The sequence below is a fragment of the Mauremys mutica genome, chromosome 2, assembly GCF_020497125.1.
Source record: "Mauremys mutica isolate MM-2020 ecotype Southern chromosome 2, ASM2049712v1, whole genome shotgun sequence".
Classification (NCBI taxonomy): Eukaryota; Metazoa; Chordata; order Testudines; family Geoemydidae; genus Mauremys; species Mauremys mutica.
This window is the reverse complement of record NC_059073.1, coordinates 272,649,987-272,667,813: the sequence shown is the minus strand read 5'-3', so window position 1 is coordinate 272,667,813 and position 17,827 is coordinate 272,649,987. Positions and strand designations below refer to the sequence as shown.

Sequence of the window (17,827 nt, the reverse complement as noted above, 5' to 3'; positions counted from 1 at the left end):
TCGGGAAATAGCTCAAAGGGAATGAGCAATTGGTCTTTTCCATACACAGTGATTATTCTCCACATGACACTGTGTGCTAAGATGTTACTTAAGTTGACTAATAGGAATCCCTGACCTGCACAGTGTAAAGGATCAGTACAAAGGGGATACTCAGATTGCTCTGGACTGTAAATGAGGCTTTAGGCAAGCATGGGATTTAACCGGGTTCAAACTGTTAGCTTCATTTGCAGAATGAAAACCAGTCTTCTCTGCTTCTTTGTAGTGACACACAGACAATGCACAATCGCATGAGGTTATGTTTAAACACATAAACTAGCAGGTCATCCTTTGGAGTCCACTTGATATAAACCAGCAGGAGCAGAGTTAAGCAATTTCAAAGCAGAGTGAATGCGATTTTCACACCTATTCATTTTTAATTTATGTCCATTTGAAATCTGAGCACCCTCTATTACTAATTTGTTATGGCAATATTAATTAATGATTTTGCTTCTCAGCAGTTGAATGCTGTTTACACTGAGTGAGATAGATTAGGAGGAGTATAAGATTAGAAAAACAATCTGGAGACTGGTCAGGTGCAGTTGGGGGTCACCTTGATGTTTCTGAAAAGAGCACACTGTGCTACAAAAGCCTACAAGTATCCCACAGTTTCTCGACAGGGAATATACTGGATTCGCACTAGTGCAGACTTGGTAAGGCTATATCAGCATTTTTCACTATTAACTCCGATTTTGGAGCAGGAATAACAGTTTTTTAAGGGAAAAAAACCCAACAATCAACCCTCAGGCTCCCATAAAAGTTGATAGTCCAAGGAGTGATCTTCATTTATGGGCCATACGAGTCAAGACCAAGCTCAATAGTAAACAAGGGGCAACATTCAGTGATTGAGAGAAAGGAAATAATGATTTTTTCATGAAATGTTTCCATTCTCATCCTACTCTGACTCTGCTGGGTGACTCAGTGGATCCTCTCTGGTTGCTTGGACACCATGACCAACATATTCCATGTAGATTCAGACCATTGGTTGCTTTTATGTCCTACCCTTAGGTGGAGTGGCAACATATTTAGCTTTGGCCCAGGTTAACTGATAAGGTTTAAGCCATCGCTTAGAATAGAGGCACATTTCAGTCTCTGTAGATACTTAGTAGGCCAGGCAGCTGCTGAGGCAAGCTAGGTCATGACTGCTCCTGAGGATTTCTACTGCCCTAATTTCTTTATTCTGGCACTTAATTGTTTTGCCTGAGAACGGGCTGATCAAGAACAGCAGGACTAGACTTCAGTGCTCAGCCTAGGGAATTTGATCCTGACAGAGCATAAATCCCCACAAGTCTGGTGGCTTCAATAGGCATCCAGTATGTGCAGCACCTATTAGGATCAGGCCTTGAGAAAGGAGGATAGTACAGATTGAAGAATGTGGCCCCTAAGGGACCCCTTTTACATTGAAGTGCATTTGCTCATTTGTTCAGTGAGTGGCCAGAGAATGGCACAAACCTCAAAAGATTCTGAGATTCCATTCACCTAAGTGCGTGGAAAGCTCTGATGCTTCTCTCCAAACACAGTTAAAATATTGCAAACCACTAGGGCAATGGTGCCCAAACTTCGCCTGTTGCACACTTACCAGTAAATGGAATCTGTCCGTGCTCCCCCTCAGTTACGGCACAGTTGGCTCAGCAGAGGAGCTTGGGCTTAAGGTGCAGTTGGGGGCAGAACTGGGGATGGAGGATGAGCTGGGGCTGGAGGCAGAGCTGGCCTGGGGTGGAGAAGGAATGATGGCAGAGCTGCTTCTGGGGCTGGAGCTGGGTTGGGGGTGGAGCAGAGCAGAGCGGCGCTCTCTCCCCACCCCCAGTGCGGGCTGTCCAGAACCTGCTGTGCACTCCACAAAACCTTCCTCTGCACCCCTCTGGGGGGGGGGGGTGCCCCACAGTTTGGGGACCACTGCACTAGGTGTGGCAGAATTGGGCTAGAAATAGCACAAGTACAGACTCACATGATGTCTGGCACTTCCTGCTTCCAGACAGGCTGCTGACACGAAGGGCTCAAAAATCAAGGTCCCAGAGAAGTCAACAGCAGAATTCTGCGTGTAGTGCAAAGACATGCAAAAATGGAATACAGTGGGGCGCCATTTATATTTGAATTTCACAAAATATATGATTTTTTTAGTGACTGCTGTAGCTGATTCTCATTATATCTGATCTGGTTTGCCCACCCCAAGGATCAACGAGTCAGTTTTCTGATCTCCATACAAAAAAGATAAAGCACAGAAAAAGAGTGATTGGTGAGTTAGGGGAATGGCTGGTGCTGGGAGCTGCCTTACCAAGTGCGGGGTCAGTGCTAACAAGGCCAATTCAGTTAGGGTGGATGTGGCCCATTCCCAACAGTGGACAAGAATGAGTGAATATCAACAGAGGGAAAATTACTTTTTGTAGTGCTAACGAGGCCAATCCACCATGATTGAATTGACCCCCCACACTTGGTAAGGCAACTCCCATCTTTTCAGATGCTGTATATTTATCCCTGCCTACTATATTTTCCACTCCGTGCATCTGATGAAGTAGGTTATAGCCCATGAAAGCTTATGCCCACATAAATTTGTTAGTCTTTAAGGTGCCACAGGGACTCCTCATTGTTTTTGTTTCTATTGACTTCAGTGGGATTTGGATCAGGCCCTTAGTGAACAGTATGAGTCACTGCTGGTAGACGTGATTAGTGGGATGTCAGAAAAATTCACAGTGTACTAATGGTACCTTGAGCTGACATGTTGAATGCTGGCATTAAAAGTGCCAGACTAGTCTATTGGTGGCACAATATATAACAATCCAAAAGAAAGTTTGACAGAGAGAGTTCACTGACATCTTTTCATTACCATGTTCCCTTCCAGAAGCACAGGAAGATTAAGCTGGGGGGTGGAATGGGTCTAAGGATAGAAGAAAAGACACAAGAGGAAGATATACAATTCCTGAGCCATGCAAGATGTACAATCCAGGTGGAAGCAGTGGCGACGTATTCGTCCTAAAAGTGTGTGTGTGTGTGTGGGGGGGGCATGAGGCCCTGCCCCCTCTGTGGTCCCGCCCTGCCCCTCCTCTTCCCCTTGAGGCCCCACCCCCTGGCTAAGCCAGACGTTGGAGCTGGGCTGGAGATCCTGGGCCCCTCCACCTGCCCGGGGTGGGGGGAGGGCTGGAGAGCTGCCCCTGGCCAGTGTTCCTGCCCCGTCCCTGCCCAAACCCTCCTCTCAGAGCAGGTGGAGAGTCTGTGGCTCCCCACAGCTGCCCACATGGCTCTTACACTGACCTGGCTCTGACTTCCAGCCTGGCCAGGCAGTAGGCCTCAGGGTCCAAAGGGCTACAGCCAGGCAATCAGCTCCCCAGGCTGCTCTTACCTGGGCTGGGATCCAGCTTCTGGCCTGGCCGGGGGTGAGGTCTTGGGGGAAAGAGGAGAGGCAGGGGGCAGGCCCATCGCAAAAAGTCCACTTTCAAAAGTGGGAGGGCCATGGCCTCTTGTCCCACACCCGTTCCGGTGCCCATGGTTGGAAGATGCTCATGGGGCCAGCTACTGAGGGAATGGTACACCCTGCCGTATAGACAGGTAATGATACAGGCTGGTGTCATTTCTGAGCATGACAAATCAACTTCCTGCCTCCAATGGAGTTGTTAGTACACAGCAGATATCTGATAGTCCAGCAATATTCTCTGTGGGTAGCAAAGTCATCTATAACCAGAAGCACAAAGGCATCTGGGATTATTCTTCATATTCTATTGACAAGAAGGAAACATCCTTGAAAAAGTATGGATGGGCCCTGGGCTGATGCCTCAGAAAAGTAAACATTACTATACACATGATCAAAGGTGGTTAGCGTAGGAAACTGTGTAGGGGAGATTTACTATGCATGTGAAGAATTGTAATCCTCCCAGTGACTTCAAATGGACGCAGAGTTAGACCAACACTGAGTGATTCTGAAAAACATACCCTAGGAGTCCATGCTGATGCTAGTCTTATCACTGGCTGCACCTGTGTGCAGAAGAGCCCCATGCCACTAGCCTGAGCACTGGAATCTGAGTAGCACTGAAGTATAGACTCTTCCTAATAAGAAGAGTGCTATGAGGAAGATCCCATAGCAAATGTTTGCCAAGCATTTTGAAAAGGACATGAAGCACTGTGTAAGCCCAATTATTTATGATGCTTGTGATGGTGGTGTTGTTTTCTGTATTTATATTGCTGAAATAAAGCAATTCTTTCACAAGGAGTGCAGTGTGCTGGTATAAATTAGAAGGTATACTGGCATGGAAATAATGGTCTATTTTGGAAAGCCCTTCTCATTTACTAATGCTAATGATAACAACTACTACTAATTTTCATTTACGTAGCTCTTGAGATTCTTAAAGAATTTTGCAAAGTAACATCCCCATTCATGATGGTCTTTAGCATGTGACAAACCATCACAGTTTGATTCACAAGACATAGGCCTCTGATCTCTATATTGACAACTATCTCTATTTCTCCACTACCTCCAAAAAACGTTTGAATCTTTGCAATCCTCTCTCTGTTAGAAGCTTGACAAACACAGCTGCTATCTATCTCTATATAGATATATATACACATTATCTATCTATATATCTATCAGCTTTGCAAGTGGCAGAATTGTCTAAAGATCAGGCTTGAGAAAAGGCACATTCCTCATCACCAGCAACTCTGCAGAATGGTATTCCTCTCCGGAAAGTGTAACTTTATAGAAAAGAAAGAAGATATCCCATTAGCTTTTACTTATGGTTTCCTTTCTTACAAGAATGTTGCATCATTACAAAAAGTACCTTCATTACGTGTATCAATACAATAATTATCTCTGGTAAGCTGAAATGTTGACATTCCCTCTATTTTCTCTATGTTCGTCCATCCATTCTATGGAAAAACCTGTAAATTTCTCCTAATGATTTTCAGGTAAGCACATATAAAGGCCTTTGTGTGTGGCCTAAGGCTGTTTCTGCGAAGAAAGGGGTTTGCTGTAATATGGTATTTCTATAACTGGGAAGAATGGTATGTACGATCATTCATGAACTACAGCGAGAACATTAACAATCACATTAATCTTAAGAATTCCTCCCATTTAGTAGCAGATACCTGAGAACTCTCACCTGTGGCAAATGGTTACATTTACTCCTGCTGGGAATGTGACTGGGCAGCCGAATGTTAAAGAGGGCCTGCAGCGCAGCTTGTGCTGCTTGGCCTTTTGCCAGCTTCTTGCTACGTCCTGAGCCTTCAAATGTTCTCCCATCCACTCTCACTGCCATCACAAAACTCTTGATATGCTGCTTCTCCACAGTCTCTGAAAGGCAGACGTACCTCAGTCCCGATCGCAGCTCATTTAGCAACACCACTGGGTTCTTTTCGCTCTCGGCTGCGGATGCCATCTTGTGCTTGTTTTGCTTAGCGTGGCCCATTAAATCCAATGTGTGGCAGAGTAACCTCCCATGCCGATATGCAGTAGAAAGCAATTCATTATTAACCGGGTTATAGACCGAAAAGTCCTCGCTGTGTGCAGACGGTTCAAACTCCTTGAACAGAGTATCTGGAAAGTCTGCCTGGTCAGATGTAAAGTCAGTGGATGGGTTAAAACAGTTCCCCATGGCAAAGTGAGCTTGACATGCATTTGGGAACTGAACAAAAGATTTCAGCGCTAGTTCTGCGGCTCGCATTTTGGCCTTCTTTTTTGTGGGTCCTGTACCTTCAAATGTAAGCCCATTTACTTCTACGGCAACAGCAAAGACTGGAGCATGCACTGGGCCAGTCTGGGAAACTATTTTGTATTGTAAACCTGGTTTAAGTTCATGTAGCTGGACCAGGGCATTCTTTGGTGTCACTGACCATGAGACTTTCTTCCAGATGAGTTGGAGTTTGCAGAAATGGCCGTTGTTGCCTTCCTCTAATGGTCTTTTCCTTTTAATGCTAGGTGTGCCCACTCTTGACCTGTCATTAGAGGATATCGGATGATCCTCCAGGTTGCCAACATTTCGGTTTTCCTTTACTTCTGCACTGCTGGTACCTATCAGTAAACAAACAGAAAACCTCACATTACTGTTGCTATCAAGGAATCTAATGTCAAGCTAGAGCTGGCAGAATAGCATGAAAAGAGATTCACAGATGTTTTCATTAATAAGCAAGGCCCATTCACTGGGTTCACTGGGCTGATATTTGTAGGGTCATATTAATAGTTCTTCATGAGTATTTGGATGGTGACTGGTTTCTCTATTACAATATTGATGAATTCCTAGAATGTCATGAGTGATTATTGGTCCAATAACTCCTTCCTGATGTGTATTAGTCATAGCCACCTGTTTAAAAAGTTTCTGTTATCCAATCAGGGAGCACAAATGCTGCCATGTTACTTAGATGAACACTCAAAATGGGTAATTAATAATACAAGTGAATAGCTTGTAAAGAACCCCTGTGCTGAAATCTGTTCAAATTAGCCACATAGGCCAATGCTTACAAACAGCAAACATGTTGCTACAAATCAGAATTGATTCACAAATGATTCACAAACAGAAAAATGGGGAAAATTAATTTAATAATTTATTTTCAGTGAAGAAATTGATCAGCTCTAGCCACAACAGAGACCTTTGTATTTATTACTTGCATCACAAACCCAGCCTAAGAGATGATCAAACATCCTTTTCCAGTACTTGAGGCTATAATTTGTTCTAGTCTATTCTCCAGGGCTAAGATCCTTGTTTGAATAAGTGAGATTTTTCCTGTCAAGTTCAATCGCAGGTACTCTTTGCTACTGCAACAGCAATAACTAATAATGCAAAAATATAAGATCAGTGCAAATCAGGCTTGGAGAAACCAGAGCTGCACGTTGGCAGTAATTACTGATGTAAAGGATGAGCTATGTCAAAGAAAAGCAATAGGAAAGAGCACCTACAATGAGGCAATGTTGGTGGTGGGGCAATGGGGAAGATAGAGGGAGCATTTTCTAACTGCAGCGCCAACAAACCACATTCAGCTCTCAGTTGCGCTCATGCATTGCCGCTGGCATCAATGCAGTAGTACAGTGTAACTGAGAACCAAGTTTGACCCAATCAAGTTTAAGCATCCTTGGGGCTTGGTTAGTAGCAAACTGAAAAAACAAGCAACAATGAAAAGCATATTGCTCTGTCACGAAGCGATTCACTGTACTGCTGCCATCTCTGACTAGTACATTTAAATTTATTCCCTTCTTCTTCCTCTAGGAGTCAAAATGTAGTTGGCCATATTCCCTGGTCCAATCGAAGTTTGCTTGGTGCGGGACCAGACTGAGGGGCTGTCCAGCTGCCAGTCTGATCCCTGACACAAAACAGAGCATCTCTATGCCTGGCTGCCTGTATTTCATCAGCTGTGACTCATGGGAAATCTGTTTAAGGACCAGGCTCAGTTATAGTCCCTGTGTTCAGGGGAGTGCAGAGACTGCTCCCTCCTGATTCCCCTAGTGTTACACAAGGGGGGCCTTTCCAAAGTCTCCCTGTACACTAGATGCACAACAACCCCAAAGGAGTGCGGCCATGATGCTGCCTCCCCTAAACTCTGGATGACAGAGCTGTGAGGCCGGAGCCGTAACAAGGAATTTCTGTGCCCGAGGCAAGGGCCAGCTCCAGGCTCTTTGGTGGCAATTCGGTGGCAGGTCCCTGAGTCTCTGTCAGAGGGAAGGACCTGACGCTGAATTGCTGCCACCGCTTCATTCATTCTTCGGTGGCAATTCGGTGGCGGATCCTTCTCTCTGAGAGGGACTCAGGGACCTGTCGCCGAATTGCCACCGAAGAATGAATGAAGCAGTGGCGGCAATTCGGCAGCAGGGGCACAGCTCTACCGTGATTGGTGGCGCTTCGGCGGCAGGTCTACTGCCACCGCTTCTTCGGCCACAATTCGGCAGCAGGTCCCTCGGTCCCTCTCAGAGGGAAGGACCTGCCGCCGAATTGCCGCCGCTGCTTCATTCATTCTTCGGTGGCAATTCGGCGGCAGGTCCTTCTCTCTGAGAGGGACCGAGGGACCTGCCGCCGAAGAAGCGGTGGCGGTAGACTTGCCGCCGAAGCGCCGCCAATCGCGGTAGAGCTGCGCCCCTCTGCTTTGCGCGCCCAAGGAAGTGCCTCACTCGCCTCGCCCTTGTTACGGCACTATGTGAGGCTGTGCAGGGGCGTGGGAAGCTAGCTGTCTGCTAAGGGCAGGAGGAGCTTCTGCTGGAGCATTGCAACTTTGCAACGCCGCCAGCTCTGGCTGTGCCTTACAGACACATATGAGCCCTCAGAGTCTGCTTCGTATTCCAAACAGCAGTGGGTCAAATCCTGGTGTTTTGATTAAACACTGAACAACTTCTTCCATCAAAACAATAATGTCCCAATCTTGCAGGTTGTTCTGTGAGGGTGGATGCCTGTGTGGAGCCCTATTGGGTATTCCTACAGCGCAGTTACACACCCACGACTGTCCTGTGTCAGCTGACTCAGGCTTGCGGGGCTCGGGCTCATCGTGCTCTTTATAGGCATTTGGGCTCAGGCTGGAGCCTGGACTCTGGGACCCTTCCCCCTTGTGGGGTCCCTGAGCCCATCTGTCTACACCACAATTAAACAGCCCCTTAGCCCAAGCCCTGCGAGCCTGAGTCTGCCGACACGGGCCAGCCATGGGTTTTTAATTGCAGTATAGATGTACCCACTGATGCCAATGGGACTTACTGTGTGTGCAGGGGTCCCTATGTGCACAACATCCCTATGTGCACAACAACCGCGATTGCAACTCAGCAAAGCACTTCAGCACATGCTAAACTTCAGGCCTATGTTTAAGTCTCATCACGGTGCTTAAGTGCATTGCTTAGTAGGGATGGGCATGGGCTGCCAAATCAGGGCCTTAGTGATTAGCTCCTCTTTTACTTTCTAAAGTGAAAAAAAAAGTCAAATTAGAAAAAGAAAAATCTTGCCATATAAAATTCAGCCATATAAAATATGATAGCTATAAAAACAGCCTCACTGGAAACGAGCCACTGAAAAGGTCATGTTAATAAGAGATGATCTGAGATAACTTGGTCTCTTCTCCTAGGGTTCAAACCCATTTATGGAAGCTCTGAAGTGGGGAGGGGGAACAAGTCAGCCTTAATTGTGTCTTATTTTCCTGGGCCATTGAAATAGCTAACCATTTCCCACCATTTCCATAGATAGCACCACCTTCCGAAGGCTGAGCTATCCTTCTTTGAAGATCCCTTCTTATTTAAAAGCTGTGAAACATTTTGCCTCAGATATGCTTTTCTAAGGGAAGTAGGGTTGGTTCTGTATGTAACACCTCTTCTCTCTCTTTTCCTAATAGGGTTTTTACAGACCCAATTATTGTACATAATGATATTGAATCCAGGAGGCATGACAAGAAAGATAGCTTTTGTTTCACACTAGATACAGGTTTGAAAGGAATTTGTATTGATTATGCAGCACTGAATAGGAAAATTCAGAGGGTTATTTGTATTTATAATTCATATTGTCATTTTTCCATTTGTTCTTTTATTTTATTTTATAATTCTTGCTCCATGGGCTTGTGAACAGACACAGTTTGTCCTTCACCTTCACAAACACAATGAACCAAAAATAAACATTCTCTGCTTGCCCTAAAAGTTTTGTCTCTGGCACTATCTATCCTGGGTTGTGGGTTGGTTGTGGAGTTTTTCACCAGAGCAACTAGACAAATGCAGTGATGCCAGTGCAAACCCTCAGTGTAGTCCTGTGACAGCAATGGGAGATGGTGCTGGCACCAAAAATTATTGATACTAGCACAGTCCACAGACCTTGTTTAGCACTGGTGCAGTATGTCTACCTTATGGACTAACACTGAGGTAGCTGGCGATGCAAGTTACCTTAGGCCAGACAAACCTTAAATCATACAGAGGGTCTGATCCTGAAATTCCAGTTAATAGCTAAATTCCCCATTGCTTTCAAAGAGAGCAGAATCAGGCCAGTTGTCATTCATGTCATATAAATTAGTGGCCATCTAAATTCAGTCAGGAAGTTCCTTTATTTCTCACAAAGGAGTAAAGCTTCTCAGAAAGACCATATGCCTGATGGACTTGCATGACATCCAACAATAGTTGGATAAAGCTAAATTACTTTATACTTTCAGGTACCTTTGAAATAGGAGATCTTTGAAATGTGGCTTTCATGAGACCTCTGTGCAGCAGACACAAGATTACATCTCTAATGGTGGCACATGTACTTCTCTCGTGAAAATCAGACAAAGCAAGCAAATGACACCAAACTACATTAGATAAATACTGTAAGCAGCCATAATAGAACAATCACAAGCAATTTTGGAAACGAAGAGCACTAAAAGGAAAGGGGCAAGTCAGAGGTTGCACATGGGGAAAAATGCAAAACGGTGGATCATTTTCATCCCTGTTATCTCTCAGAATGACTTGGCTCTTGAGTCTCCAAAATACATTATCCATATTTGATAAAAAAAATTATAATCAAATATAGTGCTCCTAAGTTGAAAGGTTTGCAGCATAATGAAATTATCGTTTTTTGGAAAAGGAGAAACAAAAAAATAGAGATTTATAGTAATAATTTTTACTTTATTCTGAAAGATAAAAAAAAAATCTGAGTTTGCCTTGTAAGATCCCCTTAGATAACTTTACTCATCGTTCTTTTTCAGACTGCACAAGCAAGTGAAGGCCTTTATCCTTTATACTGCAATCTTATTTTTGCTACAACAATTGAATGGGAAAAAAGAGGGCACTTATCAAATGTATTTATTTGTGCATTTTTCTCTCACTCTTCTGTATCTCATTTAATTTCTTTCTCCTTCCTGGTCATTATGCACAGTAGAGCTAACCTGGAGAGTCTGCATCATCAAGAGCTTTTCAGAACTATAATGCATCACTAATAATGACACTGCCTATGTCTCTGGGTCATAAGGGCTCTGGAGAACTAGCCATCCGATACTCCACGCTACATTTGAAGTGATAATATTGTTCCTGTTGAAGGTTATTCTGCTGCCAAACTTTTTTTTTTTTTTTGGGCGGGGGGGAATGTGGCAGCTTCACTATGGCAAACATCTTTTAAAAACAAATCACAATAAGTAAACATCTGAGATAATTGCAAGGTATCTATTCTATCAAGATCTAAGGAATAAGGAATGATTGCCTAGGTACAAGAGGGCCACAAGTCAATATTATCTTTAGAAATGTTTAGGAATCCTAAGATTGCTACTGTTGCATTTTGAACAGTGAAGGTTAGGTTTATTTTTAATTTTCTGCTGTCTGCATTTTAATATCTGCCCCCCATTTGACCTCCTCACACAGATCATGTTATTTGCTGTCCATCTCCATTGTTTGGACCACAGAGGTTAAAGGGATTCACCTCCGTCATTTCTGATATACTTGAAAATGAGGCGTGTCACAGCAAAACAATAGGTACGATCTGGAAGTCAAACTCGGGAGACCCGTGTTCCAGTCAACTAGTATATCAACAGCACTAGAGGGCAATCTCCCCAGCCAACCAAACAACCTTTTCATAAACTTCCAAATATCAAGAGATCTGCAGAAATCAATTACATTCAGATCCATATTCTTGAAGTTGGTATAATAAACTTGTAGCTAACTGTAGAAATCAAAACTACACACACTTTTAATTACCAGTTAGATGTATATATGAGGAGCTATGCTTAAGAGGAAAAAAAATTCATATTCTCTTTGTTGATGATGAAATCTTTCCTGTTAACTTGTAAGGTGTAGGTGGTTTAAAAGCATATTATAATTCACCCCAAAGGATATTATAACAATACGCTGTAGAATGGCTGCATTTACAGTTTAAAAAAATCCTTTTCAAAGGTCCCCTATTGTTTCCCGGACAACTATGCCAGTTTTTTGCTTAAAATTAAAGCTGAGAATTATGGAGGAACTTGTGAAAGGTGAAAGTTGTTTCCTTTAGCACCTCCATACTGAAAATTTTCCTACCACTGAGTCATCTACTGTCTGTAATAACTACAACATGCCTAAGCACTAGACAGTTCTTACCAATTAGGGAATTTATTTACATAAGTTTTGGCCCTGATCCAGCGCAGCATTTAGGCTCTGACTCAGGAAAGCATCCCTGTTCAGAATAGCACATCAGCACATGCATAAAGTTAAATGTGTACGTAAGTGCTGCTCTGAATAGAGCTTGGCATAGGTCCATGCTTAAGTGCTTTCATGAATCAGGGCCTAAATACATACTCAGCTTTAAGCTCATGAGAAAGGCTATTGAAGTCAATGGCTAAAATTTTCAAAAGTGACCAGTGATTCTGGTTCCTCCATGTTGGGCTGCTTGAGATGCTTTAAAGGGGCCTGATTTTCAAAGGGTGGTGCTCAGCATTTTCTGGAGAGGTGTCTCAAATTGGGCATCCAAAAAATGGAGAGACCCCAAATCACTAGACACTTTTGAGACTCTTGGCCAATATGCTCATAGTTAAATATGTGCTTCAGTGTCCTTCGGTACTCTAGTGCCAGCACAATCACCAAAAATATGTGTGTATCATGGTCTGATAGGGCCTGATCCAACAGGAAATGTATCCATTGCTGCTTGCACAGAGAAGGTCTGTGCATCTCTATGACAAAAACCAAAAAGCTAGCTCCCTGATGCAGGATAATGGCATTATGTTGGCATGGTCATTGAAGGCTTCCCTTTTCCCAGAGGCAGGATCACACTGTGTGGAGCCTGGATACCATAGATGACATTGGCATCTGGCTTATGGGAATGATGTTATAGGATGGACTTTTGCCATAAGGTTTCAGATTAATTCTTCCTTTGGGACTGACATTCAGTCCAGCAGAGATGGCATTTTAAAGGAGCCAGTGGCCTGAAGATGTTTTTCTGTCTATCAGTAAAAGCAGCAAAGAGTCCTGTGGCACCTTATAGACTAACAGACGTATTGGAGCATGAGCTTTCGTGGGTGAATATCCAACGAAGTGGGTATTCACCCACGAAAGCTCATGCTCCAATACGTCTGTCAGTCTATAAGGTGCCACAGGACTCTTTGCTGCTTTTACAGATCCAGACTAACACGGCTACCCCTCTGATACTCTGTCTATCAGGTTATTTCACCCCTTGAACCAAAATATGAGTATCTATACACAAACTTGCACCAGTTTAAAGACACCTTTAGTTAAACTGGTGGAAGTTTGTGTGTAAACAAGGCCCAAATGGATGTGGAATATTCTTTTTGGATCTGATGCAATTCCTGTTGAAGCCAATGGGAATCTTTCCACTGACTGCAACAGTAGCTGGATTGGATTGAGCAGTTTGATACGGCCCATGGATATTAGGGTTGAAAGAGCCATAATGGGCAAGCCAGACCACCACCGTACATCATTGCAAGATAGATTTATTTCTTCCTAAAGCATCCCCCCACCCCCATGTACTGGCACAATATCAAACCCTCCTATTCAGAACAAGTCACTTAATTCATTTGGTGGCTCTTTGATTGGGGTAGGTAGCATATTTTTTCCTATCAGTAAATGGTGTGTGATTCATATGCATATACAAAATTGTTGTGATTGCCAATGTTATTATAGGATATTGGAACCAGGAGAGGACTAGTGTGTGATGCCCACTACAAGATGAAATTTGCTATTTCTCTTTGAGGAAGCAAAGCTAATGTTGTCCATAATATCAGCTTTAAAGCCAGTGCAACTGCAAGCAGGCCTGGGTACTGCTGCAGGAATAAGAAAATGGGGTTTCAGTGTTTGGCTTGTACAAATTTACTACGTTATTCAAAAATAACTGAGTGGCACATGTAGGAAACGTTCCACAGGAGATTCCTGCAGCAGCTCATCGTGTGCATAGTATGTTTTCTGTGTGCACTTCTCATACAGCATTGCAGAAATGTAGCCTCCTTAAGACCAGGATTTAAAGGCTTTTCTAGACTTTTTGGCCTTTGCTGGTTTATGTTATACCTGCCAGTCAAGGTGCTAACAACAGTCAGCAACAACACATGATGTACATGTGTTACTCAGCAGTGCGCAATAAACGGTCATATTCCTTCAGTAAATATTCCAGCCCATGCTGCCTTATGTCCAAAGCAATGCAGGTTAGCTACAATACGGAGAATCATCCATTTTTCCCACCCACTGGTTATAATAGGGCAACTCTTCATTGTTTCTGGCTGGAAGAGGTACCTAGCTGGTAGGGGATTCTAAAAGGCAAAGAGGTGTTCATTTGGTTTGGAAAGCTTCCCTCTCTGTTTTATGTGCCTCGAAATATGTTACAACGAGACGGCTGGAGGATGTGCGGTAATTCCTGCTAGGTGTTAAACTCAAAGAGTTTAAGGTTATTCAGATCTAACCACACACATTCCCCCCAGCCTCATTCACATTTTAATTACTTCACTTCCCCTTCAGTACATAGTGGCTGTTGACATTCTTAGGGCTGGTCTACACTACCGCGGGAAATCGATCTAAGATACGCAACTTCAGCTACGTGAATAACGTAGCTGAAGTCGAAGTATCTTAGATCGAATTACTTACCGTCCTCACGGCGCAGGATCGACGTCCGTGGCTCCCCATGTCGACTCCACTACCGCCGTTCGGGTTGGTGGAGTTCCGGAGTCGACAGGAGCGCGTTCGGGGATCGATATATCGCGTCTAGATGAGATATATCGATACCCGAGAAATCGATTGCTACCCGCCGATACGGCAGGTAGTGAAGACATAGCCTTATACCCAAACAGTCCTTGGTCCAACATATTTCAACACCACCACACAGGAGCAAGAGTAGCCCTTGGAGAACCTCGTAACCAGCACTTCAGCTGAATCTAGTAGGGTGACCAGATGTCCCGATTTTGTAGGGACAGTCCTGATATATGGGGCTTTTTTTTATATAGGCTCCTATTACCCCTCACCCCCTGTCCTGATTTTTCACACTTGCTGTCTGGTCACCCTAGAATCTAGTGAACCCAAAACTAGTGAATGATCCCCATTCAATTAGACTTGGATTGTTTTCTTTTTTAGTTAATATTAACAAAGAGAAAAGGAGAGGGCAAGGTTTCAGACAAAGGCCCTGATCCTGAAGACCTTACTCAGGCACAACTCCCACTGAAATCCCTGAGAGTGCAAGGCAGTGAGGGGAAACAGAGTCAGTCAATGAAGTTTTTTCCTTTAGGGATAATGCATATAAGAATAAAGCAAAGTAAATTAATATAAATAGAAAAAACAAAGGAACTCCCCAGTCCTATGACCCAGCACTTCCTTCCCATAGGAATTTTCTCCCATCTCTACACACCCAATATAAAGCCCTTTCCTCAGCATCTGTGCAAGAAGTGGGAAGCTGAGCTGAGGTTAACCCCATGTTCATTGGGGACCAGGTCATGCTCCATGTACCAGGGAAGCTTGCACTGAACTCAGGATTGGTCTCAGCAGTTGCATATTTGCTAAATCACCTTGCTCCCAAAATTACCCGCACTATAAAGTTCTTTCAATTCACTTTCTCATTCATCTCTATATGAAGAATAGAGGCTGCTTACTTAAATTGTCTTCATCTTCCATATTGGCCACACCAGGACTTAAATACTTGAAGGGCGTGATGAAGGTTGACAATATGCTTACTTTTTCTGGAACAAAAGGGAAAAAAAAAGGAAATATACTTATAAAATCAGGGTTTCACCAAAGCCAAAAACATTCAGATTTTCATCGTACTCTTTTCCTCATATTAGGCAGTTTGGCAAGTCTATTTTCATAGAATTATAGAGATGTAGGACTGGAAGGGACCTCGAGAGGTTTTCTAGTCCAGTCCCCTGCACTCAAGACAGAACTAAGTATTATCTAGATCATTCCTGACAGGTGTTTGTCTAACCTGCTCTTAAAAATCTCCAATGGTGGAGATTTCACAGCTTCCTTAGTTAATTTATCCCAATGCTTAACTACCCTGACAGTTAGGAAGTTTTTCCTAATTGTCCAAACTAAACCACCCTTGCTGTAGTTAAAGCTCATTGCTTCTTGTCCTATCCTCAGAAGTTGAAGCTCAGTAAAGTCAGTGTTGTTTTGTGAGCAGAGTCAATGAGTTTGCTCTTCCTTCGGGAGTATTTGACTGAGGTTCTACTGTAATAGGATCTTTATTCAAATTTGTCAGCAATGTAACTCTCCAAACAGGATTGTCTGAGGTAGCGCCTGCATCATGTGTTGAGAGTATTGTGAAACAGTTTTCATTGTGACTTTCACCATTCTATGCTGATTAAAGGAGATTGGGAGTTGGGACAGAGGGCTGCTATTATTTCTCTCTGGAGAAAACAAAACAGTTAATGGGAGTCAATTGCAGGAATAGGATTATAAGAATTGCCATAATTGGATCAGACCATTAGTTCATCTAGTCTAGTTTCCCATTTCTGACACTAGCTAATAGTAGCTGCTTCAGAGGAGGTAGGTTTCAAGAGACTGCTAAAGGAAGTTATAGAATGACCTACCTACAGGGAAATTTTCTTACTGAGAGGTTGACTCATACCCCAGTGCATGAAGGTTTATATTTCTTCCCTAAATCATGTTTGTATTTTTGTAATCCTTCCTGTTGTGATTCTGGGTGTTCTTATTATCCAAACAAACATCCAGTCCTTGTCTGAATCCTGCTAATCCCCATAGTCTCATTTATACTGACTGCTATCATTGGCAACCTCGTCATATAATCCCATTCATAAATTTATCAAGCTCCATCTTAAAACTATGGCTACCGGGCACTTTCAATAAAAACAGCATTGCTATGCTGAGAATCTCTCTCCATATCTGTATATTGGAAAAGAACTTTTACTAACAGAGACACATTAAACCTGATTACATTGCAGATGTGTATGCTATTTAGTCAAATATGTATCAAAGCTCATTATTCACTGAAGCATCTACAGTATTATAATCAATGCTGCTGAACACCATATTGGGCTGTTTTACTTATATCTTGTACCATATTGTTTTGAAATTCACCAAAAACTGAATAATGAATTACTTGGTCTAAGTAGGCCTGGAAAATAGTTTTGAATGTGAACGTCTCTTTTGAGAGGAAACATTTCCTAAACTTTTATTTTTCTTAGTACGAGTTTCCTTGAAACATATGGCTAATAATTTTAGATATGATTCCTTGTTTAGCTACCATTCCACAGTGTATTCTGACATACAAGTCTGTTTAAACTCGTTCTGTTTCAATAGTGTATCTGTTGGCTTGTCAGCCTTGTTTTGCCTGGGTTTGCAAACAATCTTGTCTCATATTAAAGGGTGTGATCAGACTCCAAAATAAACTGCATATAGACATTTGTAACCAGCAAAGCTGCTCAACTCAGCTACAAGTACAAGATGGCTGTTCTTTCTTGCTTTAAGTGCACTAAACGGTCTCTCCACATAAGAATTTTTAGCCCATGAACCTTTTAGCCTATGTTAATTTATAATTTATAATGAAACATCCAGCTTGAATTGTAATTTCATTAAGGGATTGCGGTGATGTGATGAAGTGAGAGAGTAAAGTTCACATGCTTTAGCCAAGAAACTTCCCCAAATGAAATAATGTGTGCTGAGGTGTTACTCTGCTTTGTGATATCAGGGAGAAATGTGATATTTCTGTAACACACTCGCTTACTGTGTGTGATCCTGTTCCTCTTTCTGGTCCCTGGCCCTGGTGAAGCTAAAACCTGCTGGCATTCACACCTGAGTCGAGTGAGTAACTTCTTTAGCTCAAGAGGTAATGGCTTGTGCTTTCTGCAGCTGATCCAAAGCCCATTTGTGTTGAATTCTCTGATTTGATCTCCAGCAATGAGTGTGGTGCTGTATATATGAAGAAACGGTTCATTATAAAATGTATCCCTGCTGGGACTTTACTCTGGT

General features: G+C 43.1%; 1 protein-coding gene across 1 annotated transcript in view; it reads right to left on the bottom strand.

The window, feature by feature from the left end:
* The window catches only part of ADARB2 (adenosine deaminase RNA specific B2 (inactive)), a 406,044-nt gene that overhangs the window by 138,618 nt on the left and 249,599 nt on the right, over nt 1-17,827 (bottom strand). The window contains exons 2-3 of the mRNA XM_045006327.1: nt 15,493-15,579; nt 5,124-6,031 (exon numbers count right to left, since the gene is read on the bottom strand). Coding sequence (XP_044862262.1) covers nt 5,124-6,031; nt 15,493-15,514 — 930 coding nt within the window. The 5' untranslated portion in view covers nt 15,515-15,579. The remainder of the gene's footprint in view (nt 1-5,123; nt 6,032-15,492; nt 15,580-17,827) is intronic.